At 47.1% G+C, this 27,249-nt stretch overlaps 1 protein-coding gene across 1 annotated transcript in view; it reads right to left on the bottom strand.

Moving 5' to 3' along the window:
- The window catches only part of LOC119951194 (dnaJ homolog subfamily C member 5-like), a 45,530-nt gene that overhangs the window by 9,420 nt on the left and 8,861 nt on the right, over positions 1–27,249 (bottom strand). Inside the window, exons 2-5 of the mRNA XM_038774593.1 lie at positions 26,965–27,082; positions 23,738–23,951; positions 21,166–21,277; positions 1,974–2,054 (exon numbers count right to left, since the gene is read on the bottom strand). Of these exons, the coding sequence (XP_038630521.1) occupies positions 1,974–2,054; positions 21,166–21,277; positions 23,738–23,951; positions 26,965–27,071 (514 nt within the window). The 5' untranslated portion in view covers positions 27,072–27,082. The remainder of the gene's footprint in view (positions 1–1,973; positions 2,055–21,165; positions 21,278–23,737; positions 23,952–26,964; positions 27,083–27,249) is intronic.

The raw sequence follows: 27,249 nt of genomic DNA, 5'->3' as shown, positions 1-27,249 counted from the left end.
CTGTCTTATTTTTCCTGTTCTCATTTTACCACTTACTAATTCTCTCTTTAGCTTCTTGAAAGTGCTGTGTTATACTGAAAAATGTGGCTCTGCAGCCACTGACAAGTGCAAACAACTTGCATTTATATAGATCCTATAACGGAGTAAAAATATCCCAAGGTGCTTTCCAGAAACATTATCACACAAAATTTGACACCGTGTCATATAAAAGAGGTACTTAGACAGGTGACCAAAACCTTGGCATAACAGATAGATTTTAAGGTTAAACCTGTTCTGATGAAACGTCATGGGCTGAATTCTCCATTCTGCAGACTAAGTGCTGACGCCGTCGTGAAAACGGTGGAGTTTGATGACTGCGTGATCGTGTCCACAGCTGCAGCAATTCAAGCGCTCCCAAGGGGCTAGCACGGGTGTATTGTGAAAGTCCAACTCTGTTAACGGAATGGCGGTCGATTCGCTGGTCTCGTGATCGACGCCCTGCCGCGGCACATAATAGATTCTCCCCCCACCACACAAAAGTGTCGCAGCCAACGTGGCCGCAAGGAGGGCAACGGCGCGCTTCCGGAAACGCCGAACTAGCGATCCTCATCGACTCTGTGGAAGAGAGGAGACTGGTGCTGTGTGCCCCGGGCCGGGAGCGAGGTCAGCATACGCCTGTGCTAGTATGACTAGGGGTATTACGGTACCTGGGAGTGTGAGCTGGCATTGGTGCAGAGGGCTCGCTGCCCATTGGCCCAAGTGTTGTGTTCTCTGTATTCTCATTGGTCGAGAGGAAGGTAGCTCCACCTACGAGGCGGGGTATAAGAACCCGTGTTCCCCAGCAGCCATGTCATTTCTATTCTCCTGCTGCTGGGCACACTTGCTGATTAAAGCCTTCGATTCGGACTACTCCTTCATTTTCATGTCCATTGATTGTGCATCAACGCTATAATTCGCCGTGCCTGGGTGGAGGTGGGAGCTGACATCAGCGCCATCGGGGTGGTGACCCGGACTGGAGACCAGTGCAGGAGGAAAATTCACAACCTCCACAGAGGGGCCAGGGTGAGTACCCAGCACTGTGCCCCTGGCACCAACCACCCTACTCCACACACACATGTGACCTCCCCCCCCATCCAGGGGGCGGCCGGACCCCCACCCTGACCCACATGTCAGCACCCATGCCAGCCGCAATGGCCGGATGCCCTGGCCATCGATGCCATCGGATATCTGACCCTTAGGCTGCATGCATCAGAACATCTAACAGTGTCATTAGAACAAGGCTGAACATAATTGCCGGGAGTGGGAGAAGACCGGCTCCCACGGCCGGGAGTGGGAGAAGACCGGAGGGGGGCGACCAGACCTGCGTTCCCTCACTGTGCCCGAGCAGAGGTCACTAGACATTGTCGGCGGACCGGAGAGGAGGAAGGTCGCTGACGCGGAGGTCGGCGCCGCCCCACGAAGTGAGACCCCCTGCCTGGTTACGGTCCCCACGACAAATGTGTGCCCACCCCCACCACCCGTCACCACAACCCCCCTGACCCCACATCCCAACCCCCTCACCCCACATTCCATCCCTCTCACCACCCCACACCTCACTCCCGTCCCACTGTCTAACCATACATGCCGTCTTGTGCCTTACTGGAGCAGTCGGGGATGGGCCCGGCCCTTCCGGGGACCCTGCCCCCTTGGCGGCCACAGGGAGAGGGTGTCCTCCCCCATTCCCGTGCAGTGTCAGGTGTGCCATCAGGGGCAGATGTGTCTCACTGTCTTGCTACTCATCCGCAGTTTCCTCCTGCATTCCCAGTCCAGGATTTCCTCAAACGACATACAATCGGGGTAAACATGTGACCTCATCCGGCTCCTCCTTGGTTCCTCCTCCTCCTCCTCAGTCTGTTGGACGGGTGGCCCTCCAGCTTGAGTGACTGCCACCTGCCCCTCTGCATCCTGCTCCTCTGCTGCAGCCTCCGCCTCCTCTCTGAGCCACCCCCGCTCACCCTGCCACAGGGCTGCATGCAGGGCAACAGCCATCGCCACGGCGGCCAACATCGCTGGTTGATGACCGAAGCCATAAGTACCTGCAGGGGGTGAGGGGAAAACAGGTAATCATGGCGCATACACCCATGCACAACCAGGTACCATGGGCTACACAGTGGCCCCCGTTGTCAACACGCGCCCCAACCACGCAAGCCCCACAATCCCCGCACCCTGGCCCCGTCGGTGTGCCCGGTCCTGGCACCCATCCCTGCTGCCAGGGCCACTGTTGGATGGCACTGCCCTCACTGCGAGCTGTCGCCTGTGTGGCCCTGGGTGGTCCCCCGGTGGGTGTCGCCGGTTGGGTGGGGTGGGCCAAGTTCCTGACCACACGGGCGATGTGTGGTCTGACTGGTTGGGAACCCGGCGGACTGTGTTCAGCACCGCCACAGTCGGCTGGGAGCCATGTTGCTGGCCAGGGGGGCTTCCACGAGAGCTGGGGGGCACCTGTGAGGGTTGGCCCAGGATTGTCCCGTGAGGCTGTATTTGGCAGGTCGAGTCCTCGCATGGCCAACGCCACGTTGAATGGCCCAACCACTGCAGGTCGTCGCAGCGCACATGTACGGCCACAGACCCGGCCATTCTCCGGCCGTTTATGGCGCGGGTGTCGGGAGTTTTACCCGGCTCTGCTGCTAGCCCCTTACCAGTCCCAGAATCAGTGATGATTCAGTGCCGATTTTGACATCGTAGAATGCCACAGTTCCCACGCCAGCGCGGCATTTAGCTGCAGAAATGGAGAATCCAGCTCTCAATCTTTTAATCTAATAATATCCTTAACACCCTTAGTAAGCCACAGATGGATCTTTCTTGCTGAGGTCTTGGTTTTGCAATGAGAGGTGTGACATATTGGTTACTGTCACTAGGCTAGCAACTCAGGGGACTGGGGTTCAAATCACACCATGGATGAAAGAAATCTGGAATTGAAAGTCCAATGATGACCATGAAAAGCTTGTCGTAAAGAGCCATCTGGTATACTAATGTCCTTTTGGGAAGGAGTCATGAAATCCTCACCTGGTCTCACCCACATCTATCTCCAGATCCACAACAATGTGGTTGACTCTTAAAATGCCCTCTGCAATGCACTCAGTTCAAGGCCCAATCAGTGATGTCCACATCCCATGAATGGACAGAGAACAAAATGGAGGGTATTTTTATTCAATTTTATTTTTTTGAATTGCTACGTTAAACGTTCCCCACTGCCATACCGTTTAGTCCATTTACCCAATCAGCTGTAGCCAGTTCACTTCATTTTAAAATTCATTTATGGGATGTGGGCATCACCGTTTAGGCCAGACTTACCGCCCTTCTCTAGTTGCCCTTCAGAAGGTGGTGGTGAGCAGCCTTCTGGAACCGCTGCAGTCGTTGAGGTGTAGGTACACCCACTGTGCTGTTCAGAATTTCAACCCAGTGACAATGAAGGAGCGGCGATATATTTCCAAGTCAGGGTGGTGAGTGACGTGGAGGGGAACCTCCAGGTGGTGGGGTTCCCAGATGTCTGCTGCTCTTGTGCTTCTAGATGGTAGCAGTCGTGGGTTTGGAAGGGTTTGTGTAAGGAACTTTGATGAGTTGCTGTAGTGTGTCTTGTAGATGGTACAGGCGGCCACTATGCATCAATGGTGGAGGGAATCAATGTTTATGAAAGGGGTGCCAATCAAGTGGGCTTCTTTGTCCTGGATGGCGTCAAGTTCTTGAGTGTTGTTGGAGCTAACTAATCTGAGCAAATGTAGTGTTCCATTACCCTCCTGACTTGTGCTTGTAGATGGTAGACAGGCCTTGGGAGGTGAGTTTCTCGTGGTAAAAATCCTAGCCTCTGGTAGCCACAATATTTATATGGTTAGTTCAATTCAGTTTCTCATATGCTTTGTTCGTTTAACAATCTTCTTTGTGATTAGATTGTGTTGCTTATAAACTTAATATGGAAATCAACCATATTATCATAGAATTCCCACAGTTTAGAAGGTGGCCATTCGACTCATCGAGTCTGCACTGATACTCTGAAGAACATTCTATGCAGGCCCAATCCTATCCTCTCACAAGGCAGAGCCATTTTGCAGCTTGTTTCTTAGAGATTCATTTCACTCCCCTTGAAGCTTGATGGGCTCTGAGGTATCAATGTTGCAGTGTTCCTGCCTTTATCCCTTTGTATTTGGTTGTTTACATTCCATTTCACTCCCCTTGAAATCTAAATAGGCTCTGTGGTTTTACTGTTGCAATGTGCCTGCAATTTGACACCCCATTGACATTTTAAAAATAAAATTAGAGTACCCATTTATTTATTTTTTCCAATGAAGGAGCAATTTAGCGTGGCCAATCCACCTAGCGTGCACATCTTTGGGTTGTGGGGGTGAAACCCACACAAACATGGGGAGAATGTGCAAACTCCACACGGACAGTGAGCCAGAGCCGGGATCGAACCTAGGACCTTGGCGCCATGAGGCAGCAGGGCTAACCCACTGCGCCATCGTGCTGCCCGAATAAGGTCAATCTTATAGAGTCTGGAACTGCAAGAATCCCAACACATGCATCGCCTAGTGATGGTAGATTTACAAAGGTCGTGGCAGTGTGATGCTAGGTATATAGGCCATACATCCCAAAACCGGTGGATCATATCAAACAGCCAGACACAAGGGTCACCTTAGTGACTGGCTGGTGAACCGTGTTAAATGGACAGCAATCAGTCTATTTTCTTTTTCTGGCCCTTGGCTTTGATTGTTCAACTGCTCACTCAGGCCATTTTCAGACAATTTGCATAATCAGGAGAAATATAAATGGAAATAATGTGTTCTCGTCCATTGCTGCTCATGTGTCGACTGCCACTCTAATAGGGGGAACAGAAAGCTTGCAAGAGCTTAGGGGCTTTTTTAAACCATGTCTCAAAGAGCCATCTGCTCCAGTCATACAGTACTCCCCCTTGGCTAAATGGCAATTTAGGTCAGAGACTTTGCACTGTCAAATACTGTTGCTATAAGCAGGCAACTCCATTTAAAGGGATGAGTCTCGACTAGCTCTTGGATGTTCTCACGTGTTTTAAAAGCCACTGTTACTGTAACAGCTGCAGCAGTTCTTCATTGAAAAAGATAGAGCCAGAAATCTAAGAGCTGTATGCACTTGTGAGGCTGTGCAACACTTTTGAGTGCGACATGTCATATCACGTTAACGAATCTGGGGAGAGTTCTGTCATTTTTAATTTGCTCTGTAGGTGTCGCCCGTGGTTCAGTTGGTAATGTTTTTATCTCTGAGTCAGAAGGTTGTGGGTTCAAGTCGCACTCCTGAGACTTGAGCAAGTAATCCAGGCTAATGTCCAGTTCAGTACTGAGGGAACACTGCACTGTTGGAGGTGCTGATTTCTCTGATCACATGTTTAACCAAGGCTCCAACGGCCCTCTCAATTTGACATAAAAGATTCCATGTCACTTGTGGTGAATGTAACATAGTAATTCACACTGTATTTACCAATACCATTGTAAGCGCAGTAGCGTTATCCGACCACTAGGGGGAGTAGCTCTGGGAATGCTCAGGTGTTTGTACAGGGCTCCACCCTTGGCTCCGCCCACGACTCCTCCCCCTTGACTGTTGTATAAATAACCGTGTCCAGAGCCACCCTGCAGTTCATCGAGAGTTCAACGGGTAACAGGCTGGCTCTGTAGTAAGTAGATTAAAACCACTGTTCATATCTTAAAGCACGTGTCTCGTGAATTGATGGTTCCATCAATTTAATCTATTTAAGAACAGTCAGGATCGATCATGGAATCAGCCTTCAAGCCTGGACGCCTGGAACTCGACCCACAGGATGCAGAGGCAAAAGAAATCTTCTCCCACTGGCTGCGGTGCTTTAAGGCCTACCTGGCAGAAGCGAGCTCAGCCGAAACAACAGAGGAACAGAAGTTAAGTCTATTGCACGCGAGGGTGAGCCACAGAATCTCTACGCAACTAAACTCGGCCGGTTCATATACTGCAGCGCTAGCGATACTCGATAAGATGTATGTAAGGCCCATTAACGAAGTTTACGCACGCCATGTGTTCACGACTCGCCGCCAGCGGCCTACAGAATCACTCGCCGAATTTTTAAGAGAGCTCAATAATCTATCTAATGACTGTAACTATCAAGCGGTTACCGCGGCTGAACACAGAGAACTTGCTGTACGCGACGTTTTTGTAGCGGGCCTCAGGTCTAATTATGTGTGCCAACGACTGCTGGAAAAGGGGGCCCAAGACTTAGAAACAACTGCGGAAATAGCTACCACGATGGAGGTCTCCTTCCGCAGCCTCACCTCGTTCCCCGCGGACCCCGCGACCCAATCATGGGCCCCCGACCAGCGACTCCCCCAGGCCTGTGCCACGCGGCTGCCCAGCCACCAGGCTGCTCCAGCCTGCCATTTCTGCGGCCAGAATCAGTACCCGCGGCAGCACTGCCCGGCCCGCAACGCGACCTGCAGCAGCTGCGGGCAGAAAGGCCACTACGCGAGAGTGTGCCTCACAAAAAGGGCCCCAACTTCAAACTCCCCAGCGGCTTAAGTAATCGCTCCCCACACCCGCAGGCCCGCGGGGCCCGAAACGCTGTGGCCTATGCCCCGACCCCGCCCCCTCCCGCCATGTGTGATCCATGGGGGCCGCCATCTTGGACGCCATCTTTCTCGCCACCCGCCACGTGCGATCCACGGGCCCGACCTGCATCTCCACTCTTGGACAACTCATCGGAAGAGTACGACCTCCCCGGGCGCTCGTCACGTGGCCCGCAACTCGGCACAGTCACCCTGGATCAATCACGCCGAAGCATCTGCGAAATTCGATGGCAGAGGTCTAAATCAATGGGTACAACACGCTATGCCTTTTTGACTCCGGGAGCACTGACAGCTTCATACACCCAGACCTGGTAAGACGCTGTTCGCTCCGTGCGGCAAACTATCTCGCTTGCTTCAGGCTCCCATTCTGTACAGATCCAGGGGCGCACCGCCGCGACACTCACAATCCGAGGCGCTAGCTACTCAAAATTTCAACTCTACGTTTTGCCCAACCTCTGCGCGCCACTCTTATTAGGCCTAGATTTTCATGGTAACCTTAAGAGCCTCACCCTCAGCTTCGGCGGGCCCCTGCCCCCACTCACTATCTGCAGCCTCGCTACGCTGCGAATCCCCCCCCCCCTCTCTTCGCCAATCTCACAAAGGACTGTAAACCCGTAGCCACTCATAGCAGGCGATACAGCCTGCAGGATAGGGTATTTATCAGATCAGAGGTCCGAAGGCTTCTCAGTGAGGGGATTATAGAGGCCAGCAATAGTCCCTGGAGAGCTCAGGTGGTGGTCGTTAAGACCGGGGAAAAATTCCGCATGGTTGTCGACTATAGTCAGACCATAAATAGATTTACGCTCGTCGACGCGTATTCCGTCCACAGGATTGCAGACATGGTAAATCAAATCGCCCAGTATCGGCTCTTTTCCACGGTGGATCTGAAGTCTGCATACCACCAGCTCCCAATCCGCCCGGAGGACCGCCACTACTTGGCATTCGAGGCCGATGGCCGCCTCTTCCATTTCCTCCGGGTCCCCTTCGGCGTCACTAATGGGGTCTCGGTGTTCCAACGAGCAATGGACCGAATGGTGGACCAGTCCGGGCTGTGGTCCACGTTTCTGTACTTGGACAATGTCACCATCTGCGGCTATGACCAGCAGGAGCACGACGCCAACCTCCACCGTTTTTTCCAGACGGCACAGAAATTAAACATCACCTACAACAAAGAGAAATGCGTTTTCCACACAAACAGACTGGCCATCCTCGGCTACGTCGTGGAAAACGGAGTCCTGGGCCCAGACCCGGACCGTATGCACCCCCTCTTAGAACTCCCCCTCCCCCATTGCCCGAAGGCCCTCAAACGGTGCTTGGGCTTCTTCTCCTACTACGCCCAGTGGGTCCCTCAATATGCGGACAAAGCCCGCCCATTCTTTAAGGCCACACGATTTCCCCTGTCAGCTGAGGCGCGCCAGGCCTTCAACTGCATCAAGGAGGACATCGCCAAAGCGGCCTTGCGGGCGGTGGATGAATCCACTCCATTCCAGGTTGAGAGCGACGCTTCAGCGGTAGCTCTAACAGCCACACTAAATCAGGCAGGGAGGCCCGTTGCATTTTTCTCCCGTACCCTCTCCGCTTCAGAACTCCGACACTCCTCAGTCGAGAAAGAAGCACAAGACATTGTGGAGGCTATTCGTTACTGGAGGCACTACCTCGCAGGTAGGAGGTTCACCGTCATCACCGACCAAAGATCGGTCGCCTTTATGTTTGATAACTCGCAAAGGGGCAAAATAAAAAATGATAAAATTCTTCGGTGGAGGATCGAACTCTCCACCTACAGCTATGATATTAAGTATCGGCCCGGGAAGCTCAACGAGCCTCCGGATTCCCTATTCCGCGGGACATGCGCCAGCGTGCAGATTGACACACTGAAAGTCATCCACAACGGCCTCTGCCACCCAGGGCTCACCCGGCTCACCCACTACATCAGAGCCCGAAACCTGCCTTTCTCCAACGAGGAGGTAAAAGCGGTCACCAGGGACTGCCCGATCTGTGCGGAGTGCAAACCGCACTCCTATAGACCAGACAAGGCCCACCTGGTCAAGGCTTCTAGGCCCTTTGAACGCCTCGCGATTGATTTCAAAGGGCCACTCCCCTCAATCAACAAGAACGTTTACTTTCTAAACGTCGTAGATGAGTTCTCCCGGTTCCCATTTGCTATCCCGTGCCCCGACATGACCTCCCACACAGTCATTAGGGCCCTGCATAGCATCTTCACCCTGTTTGGTTTCCCCAGCTACGTGAACAGCGACCGGGGTTCGTCCTTCATGAGCGACGAGCTGCGTCAGTACCTGCTCGACAAGGGCATTGCCTCGAGCAGGACTACCAGCTACAACCCCAGGGGGAACGGGCAGGTGGAGAGGGAGAACGCAATGGTCTGGAAGACCGTCCTACTGACCCTCCGGTCTAGAAAGCTCCAAGTCTCCCAGTGGCAGGAAGTCCTTCCAGACGCGCTCCACGCTATTAGGTCCCTCTTATGCACAGCGACCAATCAGACCCCTCACGAGAGGCTCTTCATTTTTTCCAGGGGCACTATCACAGGGGTCTCACTTCCGGCATGGCTGAGGGCACCGGGCCCTGTACTCCTGAGGAAACACGTCAGGGTGCACAAAACCGACCCACTTGTTGAGAAGGTGCGCCTGCTCCACTCCAACCCCCAGTACGCCTTCGTCGAGTTCCCTGACGGCTTCCAGGACACAGTATCCCTCCGGGATCTGGCATCCGTCGGATCCAGCACCCCCTCTACCCTCACAGAAGGACCCCTCACCCTACACCCCATGCTGCCGCCCCCTCGCGCTCCCGAGCCCACGAGTTTGCTCCACCAGTTTCGTGCACCCGCGCCGGCCAGCCCCCAGCGCCCCCAGTCCCCGGTCGAACCAGAAGAGTATGAAGCTCGGACACAACCCTCCCTGGAGTCCGCCATTGTACCCCAGCACACAACACCCATCCAGCCACCGCAAGAGGCTGTAACCCCGGTGCTCCGCAGATCACAGCGGACAGTTCGACCACCGGACAGACTTACTTTGTAGACCACCACCCCCGCCGGACTTGATTTTTTTGCAGGGGGTGAATGTGGTGAATGTAACGTAGTAATTCCCACTGTATTTACCAATACCATTGCAGCGCAGTAGCGTTATCCGACCACTAGGGGGAGTAGCTCTGGGAATGCTCATGAGCTTGTACAGGGCTCCACCCTTGGCTCCGCCCACGACTCCTCCCCCTTGACTGCTGTATAAATAACCGTGTCCAGAGCCACCCTGCAGTTCATCGAGAGTTCAACGGGTAACAGGCTGGCTCTGTAGTAAGTAGATTAAAACCACTGTTCATATCTTAAAACACGTGTCTCGTGAATTGATGGTTCCATCATCCCTATTTTAAAGAAAAACAGGAGATGTCTGGCCACTTTTTAACCAATATCACTGAAACAGTTCGCCTGGTCAAAATCACATTTATGTTTGGGGGGGTTTATTGTGTGAACATTAGCTGTTGTGTTTCCTGTATTGCAACAGAGCGATGCAAAAATACTTACTTGGCTGTAAAATGTTTCATGGAAGATGCTATAGAAATGCAAATTTTTCTGATTTAGAATAGAAAAATGTACAGTCGAGGTTTCAAGGACTCAGTGGAGAACAATTCCATAATCATTAGTTACTCTCATTCCACTGGCCATTCTGCATGAGCTGACACAGAGATTTTAAAAATTTGTTTATGGTTTGTAGGCGTCGCTGGCTATGCCAGCATTTATTGTCCATCCCTAGTTCCCCTGAGAAGTGGGTGGTGAGCAGTCTTCTTGAACCAATGCAGTCCCTGAGGTGTAGGTACACCCACAGTGCTGTTAGGCAGGGAGTTGCAGGATTTTGGGCCAGCGACAGTGAAGGAATGGTGATATTTTTTCAAGTCAGAATGGTGAGTGACTTGGTGGGAACCTCCAGGTTATGGGGTTCCCAGGTATCTGCTGCTCTTGTTCTTCTAGATGATGGAGGTTGTGGGTTTGGAAGGTTCTGCCTAAGAAACCTTGGTGAGTTCCTGCAGTGCACCATGTAGATGGTACACACGGCTGCCAATCCCTCCATTATGGTGGAGGGAGTGAATGTTTGTGGAAGGGGTGGTAATCAAGTGGGCTGCTTTTCCCTGGATGGTGTCAAACTTCTTAGGTGTTGTCGGAGCTCTGCTCATCGAGGGAATGGGGGAGTATTCCATCACACTCCTGACTTGTGCCTTGTAGATGTTGGACAGGCTTTGGGGAGTCAGGAGATTACCTATTTACTTCAGGATTCCTAGGCTCTGAGCTGCTCTTGTTCAGTTCAGTTTCTGGTTCATGATTACCCCCAGGATGTTGATATTGGGGGTTTCAGTGATGGTAATGCCTTTGAATGTTAAGAGGCGATGGTTAGATCCTCTTGTAGGAGATGGTCATTACCTGACACTGTGTGGTGCAAATGTTATTTGCCACGTTTCAGCCCATATATGGAGGCATCATAATGATCCTCCATGAAAAGTTAGCTTTAAGGATTCTGGGCGTTACAATTCAGCGAGCAATTTTCAATTGCTTTTGTATGATTGTCTTGACAACAGTTTTGTGTAATCAGTCCATGTTTCTAATGAACTCAAAGTTGTATCTTTTACATTCTGTTTCACTGAGTTTATGTAGCTTACATCTAGCAATTAAGCCAAAGTCATTGTTCAGTGGTTAGCACAACTGTTTCTGTTCAAAAGGTTCAAGTTTCAACTCCAAGAGTTGAACATAAAACATAGAGAGTTGAGCTGATGCTTCTCGTACTGAGTGCTACACTTTCCGAGATGCCATCTTTCACTTAAAATATAATACAGACACTCTATCTGCTTTCATAGGTGCATGTAAAAGGATCCCATTGCACTATTCAGTTAGATTATGGCTAATATACACCTCAGCTTTGATCCATATCCCTTGTGCACGTTGTAGCCTCTTAACCGTGACAGGTTACTCTAGTGTTCAGACGTGAGAAATAATGAGATAATTCACAAAGTTCAAATTAAACACGAATGCCTTTATTAGTTTGAATAACACTTGTTAACCGTATAGCCATTAACAATACACCCTTTAGTCACAAATACATTTCAAGAAATCATACCTAACAAGCGGCCAAATTTCAGCCAATTATCTTATTCAGTAGCTGAACAAATTACTTTGGCTTAAGCATCGAATCACTGGTCAGCATGGCGGCACAGTGGTTAGCACTGCTCCCTCACAGCGCCGAGGACCCGGGTTCAATCCCGGCTCTGGGTCACTGTCCGTGTGGGTCCTCTAAATTTAATTTTAAAAACATCGATTCCCCTTTTGCAATGATCTTTGTTCCTGTTCTTGCCCAGGTGAGCAAGATGGTTCATTGGCAAGATCTTACTGTCCTATCAAAATCCGCCCTCCACTACAATTGTCCAATCAGATTCCTTTGAACATATGTTTAAACTCCTTCAGTAAATTTCTATTTCTCTGGATATTGCATGATCTTATATCACATTGTTGTTTGGAGAATTACAGCCTGAGTTTATCTGATAAAGCATATAGATTAAACATGTTTCTCCACATTTCAAATGAAGCAAATTGCCCTTATCAATCAACATCAATTTCAAAAACACCTAAGACCAACTGAATTAACAGTTTTTAAAAAAACATTTCTTTTTCTTATCTGTCTTCAGGTTTTCCATGGTTGTAAAATTTGTTCTGCGTTCTGACTTGACATCAAAGTAAAGCATATCTTTTAAACATGTCTGTTTGTTGGTTTCAACTCATTGTGTGACACCTGCCTCATTTACTAAAATTCCATATTCTTAAGTGTTACAGACCAATCCCTCTATAATCTGTGATGGAAAGACCAATCCTGCATATAGCATAGCTTTCTGTATTTCATTTAAACTATCTCTGCTCCCCTGGGTTGAATAGTTATGCAAATCTTAGTCACAACTTTGAATTAAAAGTATGGTTAAACTAAGTTTAAAAATATTACAGTTTCTTTCATTTGAAACCTTTATCAAATAAACATCTACTGATTACAATTTATAACAGGTACAGGTATGCCAGTATACGCAGAATGCATTAATGCCAGAAAATGAGCAGCTGGACTAAAAGCTGCAGTTATTTAGAACAAGACGTTATACAGACTAGGAGCTGAGGATTCCTGCTGAAGAAACACTTGCATTTATAAAGTGCCTTTCATGACTTCAGGATGTCCCATTATGTACAACCAATTATATATTTTTTGAGGTGTTATCACGATTGTAATGTCGGAAATGCAACAGTCAATTTGAGCACAATAAGATTGCCCCTGTCAGTGCCAAGGGGCAGAGCCAGGGCCCCTCTCTAAGGAGCTCCGTGGGGGAGGTTCCCCGTGTCAATGGAGGGGGAGGGGTTCCAAGAGTACGGGCCGGGGAGGGGGTTAGGGTTCCCCCTGTATGTGGGGGCATTTGGTTCCTGTTTTTTAACTGGAGACCGGGGTGATTTCTGGAAACTTGACGTTAATGGCTTTTTCAGGCTCCATCCCACCAGCATCACGGTCTAGGACACGACTCCAAGATTTCTTTCCTCTATGTGCTGGACAATATGGCGAGAAAAGCCGGCTGTGCAGCTGGCGATCTGCACATTGCTTTTCCCATCTGAGCCAGCACTTAGAAGAAAAAAGGAAAATTCCGTCCATAATTTCTAGAGTGGGAGCTCAGCCCACATTCTTCTGATTCAAAACTGAGGGCATGACCCAGTGAGCCACAGTTATTTGCAAACTATTACACCTTAGATAGTAACTGTAGCATAAATGGGTTGCATTCCTTTCATCTATTTTAACTAATTAAATGCAACTCGGCTTTTGCATAGGTACAGGGAGGAAATAGGGACGTGGAGAAATGAAAAATTAGCTCTTTCTCTACAGTAGACTATATGCTTTGGAGATGTGAAACTGTAACATTCACCGCAGGGTGCTGAAGTAAGGGAACCCACAGCTGCCCACAAATGACCAAAGAAAGATGGCGCCGGAGCGAGGCGACTCTCTGCGAACTCCCCCCAGCAGATCCACTTTTTACTTAACTTATACTCGTCCTAATCTTTTAAAATTTAATTCTAAGACTAACATTATTACTAACCTCTTTTACATTTTATACCTTGTGTTGCCCTATTATGTATTTCTTTTATTTTCTTCCCATGTACTTAATGATCTGTTGAGCTGCTCGCAGAAAAATACTTTTCACTGTACCTCGGTACACGTGACAATAAACAAACCAATCCAATCCAATCCAGGAGCTAAATAGTCTACAAGTGATTAATCAGCCAAAAGGACATGAGGTTGAAGTCGATGTTGCAGCACAGATGGTAGAGCTATTAACTCTAATGTCATGACTGGCGCAGATAGTTCAAATGTCTCTGAAACTTGTCATTAGACTAAAATTCCCCGAGCTGAGAGGAATTGGTTTACAAGTTTACATGGTTGCAAGGACTGGTCAAAGATTTTAAACAGTCCCTGAACCCTTTCCCCACCCCTCCCCATGATCATGGGATGATGGTGAGCTGGCTTGGTCACACTGTTTGAACTTCTCTTTTTCCATCAGCTTAGGGAGATATACTTCCTCTGTATAATGGCTGTCAAAACCATCAATCTGTTTCTGAAAGTACTAACTTTACAATTTCAACATAGCGTCTGCACAGAAGGAAATGCCCATCTGATCACCAGACAAAACTATATTTTCGGATCCTCTTTTTAGAACATAGTGTGTCAATATTCTCAGCCGCATCAGGGTTTTCTTGATCAGGTTCATGATAACAAGTGGGAGCCCTTCCCCATTCAAGCTCACTGATTCCAATTATAACTCCCCAAGTAAGATAGAATCATAGAAATATTACAGTTACATTATTGTAATTGTAATGTTACAGAAGGAGGCCATTCAGCCCATCTTGACCATGCCAGCCCAAGGACACCCAGTTACCCTTTCTAGTCCTGCCTTCCTGCACCCAGTCCGTAGCCATGTAGCTTGAAGCACTTAAGGGGCAGGTTCAGGTACCTTTTAAAAGAATTTAGCCTCCACCACCAACTTGGGCAGCGAATTCCAGACTCCCACTACCCTTTTCTTCATGCCACCTTCTGCCTTCTGCCACTTATCTTGAATCTATGTCCCCATGGTCTAGAATTATCCACCAAGGGAAAGAATTTTATCCTGTCCACTCTATCTCTTCCCCTCATAATTTTGTACACCTCAATTAAGTCACCCCTCAGCATTCTTTGTTCCAAGGAAAATAACCCCAATCTATCCAATCTCTCCTCAAAACCACACTTTTCTAGCCCTGGCAACATCCTTGTAAACCTCCTATGCACTCTCTCCAGAGCAATAACATCCTTCCTGTAATGTGGCGACCAGAATTGCCCATAATATTCCAGTTGTGCCTTCACCAGTGTTTTATACAATTCTAACATTATATCATTATTTTTATATTCTATACCTCTGCCAATGTAGGAGGGCATTCTACATGCTTTCTTAACAACCTTGTCTACTTGAACTGGTTGCTGCCTTTAAGGACCTGTGTATCTGTATGCCAAGATCTCTCACTTCATCTACCCCTCTTAGTATATTCCCAGATATTGTGTACTCCCTACAACTGTTTGACATCCATAAATGCATGACCTCACACGTCGCTTTGTTAAATTCCATCTGCCACTTCACGCCCACTCTACCAATCCATCTATATTGTTTTGAAGATTATAGCTGTCCTCTACACTGTCAAGCACTCGGCCAATCTTTGTGTCATCTGCAAATTTCCCAATTATGCTCTCAACGTTCATGTCCAAATCGTTAATATATAACACAAGCAGTAAGGGTCCCAACACCAAGCCCAGCTCATTAAAATCCAAACAGTGCTAGAACTGTGCCTCAGTGGATAGCACTCTCTCATCTCAGAAGATTGTGGATCTCAGCCGCACTCCAGATTCACTGCCTATAAGAGTAGCAGAGGCAGAAAGCCTCAACGCACTTAAAATTTGTCTGGATGTGCACCTGTAGGGCTACGGACCAAATGCCGGAAAGTGGGATGGCTCATTTTTCAGCTGGCGCAGACACAATGGGCCAAGTGACCTCTTTCTGTGCTGTAAACATTCCATTATTATATGAATATAACTGGAGGACACAATTCCGGCTGATACTCCATGTGCAATACTGAGGAAGTGCTACACTGCCTTTTCAACACAAAGTTAAGTTGAGGCCCCATCAGACATCTCAAGTAAAAGCAAAAATTCACATGGCACTTTCTGAGGTTCAAGAGGGAATTCTCACCAATATTCTGGCTGATATTTAACCCACCAAAAACAGACTGTGTGGTCATTTATCACAGTTGCTGTTTGTAAGATCTTGTTCATTTGCTGTTATATTTGTTAGCATAATAAAGGTTACTGCAAGTGCTTCCTATCACCTCGTAGATGCGAAATATAATTGCAATTTTTAAAAAGCTTATGTTCATTTTGTAGACTTGCGAATGGCTCAATTTAAAGTTAAAATCAACTGTGAACTGTTTCTTCAGCCACCGAGGCACTTCAAATTTATATTCAATCCTCAGACTGTGAAACCGTCTCTTTCATAATTTTACACGGTACTTTTTATTCATTGGATTCTGTTCAGGGTGGCATTGATATATGAAACACCAGTTACTAGAATTGGTGGCAAATGTCTTCACGATTACGAAGTGTATAATAAAGATAATATTATTTAAAGAGCTATTTTCCCACTTGTCCAAAAGATCGAAATGGTTTTCAGTTTTAAAGTTTAAAAATGTCCACAATTCTACAATGCAAAGAAAATCCCATTTACTCTGGGTGCTACACCCTGATAGCTAAACACAAAGCAGACTGATCTCAGAACAGAGGCAGAGAGAGGGGTTGGGCTGGGGGTGCTGATGGGGGGAGCAGTGCAAATGGGGAGTGTGGAAAGTTTCAATGGTGCAGCAGACACATTTTTAGCACATGGGCATTGAAGGGAAAGAGTGATAAAGTATGGTAGGATGTGTGTGACCTTTGGGAGCATTCTGATGGATGGAGATGGCCTTCTTCAATCTAGCACAAACTATTTCTTTAAATCTGCCACACATGCGACAGCGATGGAGTTGGAGATTAATTGACTGAGGGTGAAGGGGTGAGAGTCATAATCCTGCATTGACTCTGCCACAGCTGGAAAAAGTGGCAACTGAACCAAATGGTATTTGTGTACTGTACTTTACTTCTTCAAATCCATTGATAATTCAATGGGCACCTGCTTAACAATTTTGTATTATCACCCTTCATTATGCAGAGAGTGGTGAGAATATGGTACCCCTGTCACATGAAAGAATTGAATTAGAGGGCATTGACACATTTAAGGGGAAACTTAATGAAGGAAAAGGGAAGAGACAGATATGAGGGTGGGTGGAAAGAGGCAATTGGAGTGGGAGAGGTTTGCGCGGAGTATAAACACATAGTCCGGTTGGGAGAAATGGTCTGTTTCCGTGCTTTCAATGCTGTGTAACTCTATGTAATATTTTGGAGGAAGGGTTAGCACACCATATTTAGGCAGATTCCTCAACCTTTGCTTGATTCTCTTAGGGAATTTGGGAGGAATTTCCCACAGGTTCCTTTTTTCTGAATTTGGCTCCAGGTTTGATTCGTCAGGGAAGAATGAGGTGTAAGGTCTACTGAATAGAAGGAGCTTTTCCTTTCTTTCCATTTGCAATTTAGAAAAATAATTAATAAAATAGGGAGACAAAGCAGAATGCGCAGCAAATTAAATCATGACAAATGAACATGGTTGGACAGATGGAAGTGGAGGAAAGGGTAGCGGTTTAGGATAGAGGTTAGAAGATCCTGACACCAAGAGATAATGGTATTTGGAATGGACTCTGTGCAGGATGTTGGGGGGGAAACCTCAGAATAATTCTGAAATATTTGCATCTTCACAGTAGAATGAGGTGGATTAGCACTATGATCTTTTTGAATGGGTGCGTTAAAATGGGGGTGAAAATGCCCTTCTCCGTTCTTGTCTGCTGAGTTTGTGAATGATGTGGAAATGCCGGTGTTGGTCTGGGGTGGGGACAGTAAGAAGTCTTAAAACATCAGGTTAAAGTCCAATAGGTTTGTTTGGAATCACTAGCTTTCGGAGCGCAGCTCCTTTATCAGGTGAGTTTGAGAATGTTCAGGCGACAGGTGGATCGGAGACTCAAAGCATCTAATTCCCATCTTTCAAAAGTCGGAACACCAGAAATGCATGTCGGCTGTTAAACTACTTTTAAGTGGAAAATAGGCAAAGAGTTGGAAGATATTTTGAGACAGAATGGTTAGATGGAACTAACTTGGCATGACAATCCTTGAATGAGCAACAGTGCCATGCTATCAAACATCTTTAAAACCAGTATCTAGATGAACACAATGTTCATTTATACAATTCCTTAACAGATCCCAATGTGCTTCATAGGATCAGTTATCAGTAAAATGTTATGCTGAACCACAACATAAAGAGTTAATAGGGCAAGTAATGAAATGCCTCAACAAGAAATAGGTTTGAGGAGCATCTCAAACAAGGAAGGAAGGAATGTCAAACCTTACTGCAGAGGCACGGCTGTCAATCCTAGACCGATTGAAATGTGGGCAATACAAGAGGCCAGAATTGAAGGAGCATAGACTGTAGCGATCCCAGAGGAGAGGATAGCTGGAGGATGTTTCAGAGATAGGGAGGGTGTGAAGGCATGTAGAGATTTGAAAATAATGCTGAGAATTTTTAAATTGAGGTCTGCCAGACCAGGAGGCAATGAAGTCAGCAAACATAAGGGATGAAGAATGAATGTAATTTAAGACAAGTTTTGGATGAGTTCAAAGCAAATTACTGCGGATGCAGGAATCTGAAACAAAAGCAGAAATTACCAGGCATTCTCAGCAGGTCTCTGTGGAGAGAGAAGGGAGCTAACATTTCAAGTCTGGATAACTCTTTGTTAAAGCTTTGGTAAGTAAAGGGCTTTTGGTTAGAGCGGATTGGGGCCCCTATGAAGGGCAGGGAGTGAGGAAAGGGGTTGTGGGGGGGATGGGAATTTGAGTCCAGTGAGGCAGGCACAGATGAGGTTATAATTCTGCGGATGGGTGTCCCCCAATAGGCACAAGGAACCCCAAAGAAGGATCCCCTCCCCCCCAGGTTATGATCCCGGAGAAGGGTATCCTCCGATAGGCACAGGAACCCCAAAGAAGGAATGCCCCCCCCCCCCCACCCCCTTCCCGCCTTTTATTCCGTTTTGCAAACCTACTGGGCTGGCCTCCATCGTTCCGCCTTCCCCAGTTGCACATACTATTTTGGTGGAGGTGGAAATAAGCATTTAATTAGCCATTAATTGGGTCTATATGTGGAGTTGCTGCCGGCTGACTTACCCACCCAATGTAATATGCGATAGAGCTTGGGAATGAGCTAGCCGCCTCTTTAATTTTATTTGCCCATCTGCCTGCAAATACCCCTGGAGAGGGCCATAAAATTGCCCACAATGTGATTCCTTGATTATGAGGGTGACACCAGAGGTGAAAGCATTAAATTATGAGGACAGACCACATAGCCTACATAGACTAGGCTTGCAGTCCCTTGTGCTTAAAGGTTGAGAGATAGTTTAATCAAGAATTTTAAATGATTAAGAGATTCCATAGGGTAGATACCGAGAGACTGTATCCTCCTCGTGTGAAGAATACAGAACAGATTGGTAAAGAAACTAAATGCTATCTGAGTGCTCAAATTTTCATATCATTTAAAAAACCATGAGATTGTTTTCATGCATGACATTGTTGGCAAAGCAAAATGTGCAGAGCAGTTCGGTGCAGAGGAACAGGTAAAGCATTAGGTGGATATCAATTGTACCTCCAACAGCCATTTTGGAGCACAGCAAATTATGAAACACAATTCCATGAGTGTAACAAATGCATTATAAACATCCAACAATTATCTTTCCAGGAAGGCAACATGATGCTCCTACTTTGGTCCAACCTATGCATGACTCAGTTCCACATTAGGTGCTTGATTATTTTTAAGGCAAATAGGGATGGACAATAAACATGGGCCGGGATTCTCCGACCCCCTGCCGGGTCGGAGAATTGCCGAGGGCCGGCGTCAATTCCACCCCGCAGTGTCCGAATTCTCTGGCACCAGAGATTCGGCGGAGGCAGGAATCGTGGCGCACCGGTCGGCGGTCCCTGCCCGGTGATTCTCCAGCACGTGATGGGCCGGAGTCCCACCACTGTCAAGCTTCTCCCGCCAGCGGGAATCAAAACACCTTCCTGACCGGCGGGACTGGCGGTGCGGGCGGGCTCCGGGGTCCTGGGGGGGCGCGGGGCAATCTGGCCCTGGGGGGTGCTCTCACGATGGCCTGACCCGCGATCGGGGCCCACCGATCGGCAGACGGGCCTGTGCCGTGGGGGCACTCTTTTCCTTCCGCCTTCGCCATGGTCTTTACCATGGAATAGATAGCGGAAGTGACATGTAACATGCAATGTTAAGAGCATTATAATAATGACTGTGCTCTGTGAGAACTACTTTGGTCTCTGATGCATCAGGTTGTGCATTTATGCCCCACTCCAAAGCCTTGAGAACATAATCCAAGCTGACACTGTGTGCAGGATATAGGGAGTGAGTGCTGCTCAGTCAGAGGTGGCAGCTTTTGTATGCGACATCATCATTATCACATTGTTATACAAATTGGCTGATCCTTTTTCATACATTTTAACAGTAACTGCGCCACCTCTGTAGCACTAAGTCATACAGACTAGACGGTGGGTGTTTTAACCTTTGTTTTACACTAAATTTACTCATCTCGCCTGGGGAATTGTTTGAAATCCAATAACATAAATTTAGACAACAAAAAGGCCACTTGACTCGGGGTGGCATGGTGGCATGGTGGCATAGTGGTTAGCACTGCTGCCTCACAGCTCCAGGGACCTGGGTTCAATTCCGGCCTCGGGTGACCGTGTGGAGTTTGCACTTTCATAGAATTTACAGTGCAGCAGGAGGCCACACCCAAACTCTCCCATCAATATGTGTCCCTCTAATACCTTAACCCGAAGCCCATCATATAGTCTGCATTCACCTCAGCAGCCTGTGGACTCGGGAAGTATAAGATCAGCCAGGTTTCTTACTTTTAATCATGTCCTGGTCACTGCTGGAAAGCACAGGTGTTTAGCGAATGGGTAATGACCAGGTCAAGTTCGGCTGTATTTGTGCATTCAAGGGTGAATTCAGGAAGCAATTCTTCACTCGAAGGTTAATGGAAATCTGAAACTCTCTCCCCTGAAAGCTGTGAATGCCAGAGGGACAACTTGAGCTGTGCAAATGGAGATTGATAGAATTTTGTTGGGTCAGGGAAACAGATCACTGGTGGGTAAACAACAGTATTTTGGTGCAGATCAGCTGTGATCTAAAGGAATGTGGATCAGGCCTGAGGGGCTGAATGATCTCCCCCTATAGCAATCTCTATATCCCAATGAGAATCAGCATCATAAAGACGGCAGGGTGATAATCAGAAGGATGGACACAGGAGTTTGCATTTTCAAACAATGTTTAGTGTGCACCTCCATCACCGTGCGTTCCTCACCTGTGGCAATGTTTGGGTTCCAATCGTTAGGATCAACCTTTGGTACACACAATCCGCAACAACAATAACAGCAGCAACAGCAAGTGATGGCCAGACAGAAACAGCCACAGCACTGCAAGACAAGCAAAAGCAATTCAATGCACAATTACAGAAACCAAATTATGCAGGCCATGATTCTGAGTTCCAAGTATAAGGTCACCAAACACAGTGCCAGTTTTGGATGCTTTCAATTTTTGAGTGGACCAATTTATTAGGAAATGACTTTTTGGATAGTACTGCAATTGATTCCATTTTATATTAACATTGTTAACTATCCAGTAACCTATCGACAGCAACTGAGCTCATTGCAGTTTGATCATTTTGGTGATATCAACAGGTCGTTGAGAGATGAGAGGCTTGAGTGGATGTGTAGACTGCAGGACATCGTAAAGGCTATTTTTATTTTTATTTCACAGAGCTTGCAGGAAGGTTGTGACATTGTTTGATGATTAGATGAAGATGGTGGGAAAGAGTTGTATTAATGAGACATGAGTGGTTGTATGCAAAGTGAAATAGTGCACAGAAATAGGAACATAGCACTATGACTGACAAAGATTGTTCGTTCATTTCTGTTACGGTCTCCTGCCTAAACTTTGACAATCTTACCAGAATTTGGTAAAGTGTCAGGCTCTGACTGAAAATTGGCATGTAGTTCTCCAGTTGCACAGACCAATTTTCTCTCCAGAACTTGAGAATCGTTTAAAGATAAAAAGAGTAGCTTATGCCATCACTCTGGCAGGGCGGGGCCTGATAGAGTCGGCAGCCGGCTCCATTTGCAAAGGGTTTCCTTTTTTTTTTATAAATTTAGAGTACCCAATTATTTTTTCCAATTAAGGGGCAATTTAACGTGGCCAATCCACCTATCCTGCACATCTTTTGGGTTGTGGGGGCGAAACCCACGCAGACACGGGGAGAATGTGCAAACTCCTCACAGACAGTGACCCAGGGCCGGGATTCGAACCCAGGTCCTCAGCGCCGTAGGCAGCAATGCTAACCACTGTGCCACCGTGCTGCCCCTGCAAAGGGTTTCCTGATCAGCAATGCAATCTAATGTCCTCCAAACCCCACCACAGAGGTATCAGGGGCTTCACCCCAACTCCCCAGGACAACCATCGAGGGCTCCCCCCTACACCAGTGCAAAAATATTGCTGGCCATTCCCCACTCAGTGCCTGCTCCCACACATGGCTGTAAGTTCCCCCGTCACTGTCCCCTCTCCCTCCCTCTCACCACACATTAATAGAAACAGCCCCCTGCGTGGGGCTCCCATGAAGCACTGCTCCAGCACAGCAAGTTGGTCACTGCCAACCTATGCCAGGGGGCAGTGCCAGAGCACTGTCCGCGCATGTCCCTCTGCCCCTGGAGGCTATAATTTACGCCTCTGGAGGGATCCCCTCGACTGTTTCTCATTTTGCCAAACCTGTTGCAAACCTCGCCGCTGTAACATCACATCAGCGAGGAATTAATATCTAGTGAGGGAGAATCATGTGGCAGGGTGGCCTGTTAATAATATTTAAATGTAATAAAATCAATTTAAATGTGGTTCCCGCCACTTGTGGTCATGAACCACCTGCCATCGCCGGCGAGGAGCGGGGAAAATCAGGAAACACGATCCGTCCGTGTCTCTGACAGCGACCGTGGGCAGAAAATCACCCCCAGTATGTGTAAACCTAAATGAAAATCACTTATTGTCACAAGTAGGCTTCAAATGAAGTTACTGTGAAAAGCCCCCAGTCGCCACATTCCGGCGTCTTTTGGGGAGGCTGGTACGAAAATTGAACCATGCGGCTGGCCTGCCTTGGCCTGCTTTCAAAGCCAGCGATTTAGCCCTGTGCTAAACCAGCCCCTTATTGGACAAGAGAATTGGTAAGAGAATTGATAAGAGTAATTAAAGAATGTTGAAATTGAGGAAAAGATATGAAAGGTTGGATGTAAGGAAGAGAAATCAGACTTAATTTGAGTTTGTTTCAAACTCGAACTTGTAACTAAGAATGTGTATGGATTCTCCAGTAAATTTTCCGTTTTTAAAAAATTTCGAGTACCCAATTCAGAGTTTCCAATTAAGGGGCAATTTAGCGTGGCCAATCCACCTAACCTGCACATTTTTGGGTTGTGGGGGTGAAACCCACGCAAACACGGGGAGAATGTGCAAACTCCACACGGACAGTGATCCAGAGCCGGGATCAAACCCCGGGACCTCGGCGCCGTGAGGCAGCACCGCTAACCACTGCGCCACCGTGCTGCCCTAAACTTTAGTGTTGTCAATAATAATTATTACCATATACTTAAATCTGTTCACATCCATACGGAATGCGATAAATCCTATTATTTTGATAAGTAATTTGTATTAGTACACTTCATCCTCTACCATTAAATCATAGAATGACACAGCACAGGAGGAGGACATTTGGTGACCAGTGATAGGAGCATGGGGAAGAAATGATTGGAAGTCAGAAGTCAGATGGCAAAATCTCCAAGAATGTATCCAAACAGTGTTGGTGACTACAGGCGCAGTGCACCAGCAAAGTAGCTTACCTTTATGCAGCAGATATTCCGAGAGGCCAGGAAGTTTTCCCCATCCTTCCCAAACATAGGGGCCAGTTGTAGCCCAACCATGCCATATGAATCATAAACTCGCTTCTTCTTTTCGTCAGAGAGTATGGCTTTGGCTTTGCTTATTTCCTTGAATCGCTCAGCTGCTGCAGGGTTGTCTGGGTTTTTATCCGGGTGGTATCTCATTGCCAGCTTTCTGCATTACAAACACACACAGAAATCTGTCAAAAAACGCCTTGACACGGGCTCCAACTATCCTTCTTAAACAATTCCAGTGCTCTCCTGGACAGCCTCCCATCCTCCACGCTCCATAAATCTCAGCTCATACTAAACCTTGCTGCTCATATCCTAACTCACTACAAGTCCTATTCACTCATCACCACTGTGCTTACCAAAACTACATTTGCTCCGTGTAGGGCAATACCTCAATTTAAATATTCTCCATCTTTCTTTTCAACACCCTCATCACCCCTCACCCCATGTTTTCATCTTCTCCCTATCCCTCTGACCTCCGCCAGCCCTACGATCCTCCAAGATCTCTACGTTGCTCCAATTCTGACTTCTTGTGCATCACTGATCTCTGTTTCTCCAACATTAGTGGCCATGCCCTCAACTGCCTGGGCCTTAAGGTCTGGAATTCCCTCCATAACCTGCCTTAACTCTCTACCTCTCTCTCTTCTTTAAGAGGTTCTTTAAAATCTATGTCTTCCCTCATGTTTTTGGTCACCCGTCCTAATATCTCATTTCACTCTGCATGTCACATTTTGTTTGATAATCACTCCTGTGAAGTGGCTGATGACATTTAACTATTTTATAGATGTGATATAAATGAAAGTTGTTGTTGATATTGATTAGCTGGTGCCGGCTGCTCATTTGCAAATGTGCTGCATGATGTTGAGTCACACAGATTGTGGCAGATCCCAGGTTTGATACTCAACTTTATGTTGACTAATGATATACCAACTAATTCAATGGAGTAACTATTAGGGCTCCAATTTAATATGATTAATCTCAGGTAAATGAGAAGATTACTATTGCAATGATCTTGTTCAAGGTGACAATGTGAAAAATGATTTCCTCCATGGAAGGATCCTGAAAAAAGGGGCACAAACTTAAAATTAGACCGTTAAGGGAAGGTCATGTCTGACCAAATTGATTGAATTTTTTGAAGAGGTGACTCAGTGTGTAGATTAGGGCAATGCATTTGACGTAGTCTACTTGGGTTTCAGCAAGACTTTTGATAATGGCCCACATGGGGGACTGATAACAAAGGCAAGAACCCATGGGATCCAAGAAAATTTGGCAAATTGGATCGAAAATTGGCTGAGTGGCAGGAGCAGAGGATGATAGTCGAGGGGTGTTTTTCTGACTGTAAGCCTGTGTCCAGTGGGGTCCCGAGGGATCAGTGTTGGGGCCCTTGCTGTTTGTGATTTATATAAAAGATTTAGATATGAATGTAGGAGGGTTGATCAGTAAGTTCGCGGATGATACAAAAATTGTTGGGGTGGTAAATTTCGATTACAGGAGGATATAGATGGGCAGGTCAGATTGGAGATCAGAGGCAAATGGAATTCAATCCTGATAAGGGTGAGGTGATGCATTTGTGCAGGACAAACAACGCAAGGTAATACATGATAAACGGCAGGACCCGGAAAAGCACAGAGGATCAGGGGGCCTTGGTGTGCATGTACACCAGTCCCTTAAGGTAGCAAAGCAGGTGGATACAGCGGTTTAGAAGGCATATGGCATACCAGCCTTTATTAGCCGAGGCATAGAGTTTAAGAGCAGGGTGGTTATGCTGGAACTCTATAAAAAGTTGGTTAGAGTATTGTGTGCAGTTCTAGAATCCACATTATAGGAGGGATGTGATAGCACTGGAAGATTTACCAGTTTGTTGCCTGGGCTGGAGAGTTTGAGTATGAAGAGAGACTGGATAAACTGGGGTTGTTTTCCTTGGAGCAGAGGAGACTGAGGGGGGACATGACTGAGATATATAAAATTATGGGCAGATAAATGAAACAAAGATCCCTCTCTCAGAGTCTATGGACGTCTCTTCCCTGGAGAGCATTGGAGGCTTACTGTGTATGTCCTGATCATACTGTCAGGATGATGAAGGAAAACCCTGCATTATGCAGCACGGTAGCATGGTGGTTAGCATAAATGCTTCACAGCTCCAGGGTCCCAGGTTCGGTTCCCGGCTGGGTCACTGTCTGTGTGGAGTCTGCACGTCCTCCCCGTGTGTGCGTGGGTTTCCTCCGGGTGTTCCGGTTTCCTCCCACAGTCCAAAGATGTGCGGGTTAGGTGGATTGGCCATGCTAAATTGCCCGTAGTGTCCTAAAAAAAAAAGTAAGGTTGGGGGGGGTTGTTGGGTTACGGGTATAGGGTGGATACGTGGGTTTGAGTAGGGTGATCATTGCTCGGCACAACATCGAGGGCTGAAGGGCCTGTTCTGTGCTGTACTGTTCTATGTTCTATGTACGGAAAAAATGAACTTTTAAATAGGACTGTGGGATTTAAAAATGGCGAGCCAAAGCTGAAAAACTTGGTCAGTGTCAACTGGTGCTGGATGTGTCAGCATATGACACAGAAGGAAAGATAGCAGCACACCCCTGTAAAAGGTTGGAGGTCACCACTCTCTTCCTGTCTGATTGCTGAAGCAAACCACATTGGCAAAGCCACAGCTGAAAAGGAAACAGGGCAGCTTCTCAGCAAAATCGCAGCGCAATGACCTCAAAACCGACTCATCTGCTGAAGTCAGCGCGTTGGGAATTGCGAATCGCAACAGCCGCAACGTTCCATCATCTACTCTTCACAGACAAGTTAAAGACTGATTTTAAAATATTTTTTTACTTACTTACTTTTGGACTCAATTCTCATTTCTAATTAGTGTGAATATATATGCATTAGCATTTTTCTCGCATTTTGTAGCTAATAAACTCACTCCTTCTTTAACTGAAGAAAGCCTGATGAAAGTGGCTCCTGTTAAAACATAAATATATTGGGCTGGCTAAAGGTATCCCCAAGGGAAGGAATTGTTTTCAAATTAATCTTGTTGCGACCAACCGAGGGGGGTTACAATAAAGAAAGGGAGCCAGTTCATCCCTTCATCCCAATTGTACCTGGGGACTGGTCATAACAATACAGTTCAATTCTGATGCAATTTAATGGTTCAAGGGCCTTAATAGCCTCCCCTGCTCCAATGATCCTACCTATATTCTGCGTCAACCTGTTCTGGTGAAGATTTCTTCTGCAAGCCAAGAATCGTGTAGAGACTTTCACCACTTGCTGAAACTGTTCGCTCATGCCTGTTGGCCATCGTAGCTTCCTCTGTAAATTGAAGACAATGTGACAGGTTAACTGGTGTTTATTAAACTCTCTTACATTTGATGGGTTTCAGTGAAAGGGCATTGTATGGTTCATTTCTGGTGCTGAACATAATGGAAGGAGGAAATTCAGACCCTTTAATGGTTGTCAGATTTACAGTAAAGGATTGG

The sequence above is a fragment of the Scyliorhinus canicula genome, chromosome 1 (genome assembly GCF_902713615.1).
Source record: "Scyliorhinus canicula chromosome 1, sScyCan1.1, whole genome shotgun sequence".
NCBI classification, from domain to species: domain Eukaryota; kingdom Metazoa; phylum Chordata; class Chondrichthyes; order Carcharhiniformes; family Scyliorhinidae; genus Scyliorhinus; species Scyliorhinus canicula.
Note: the sequence above shows the minus strand (reverse complement) of the source record. Positions and strands in the feature narration are given on the sequence as shown.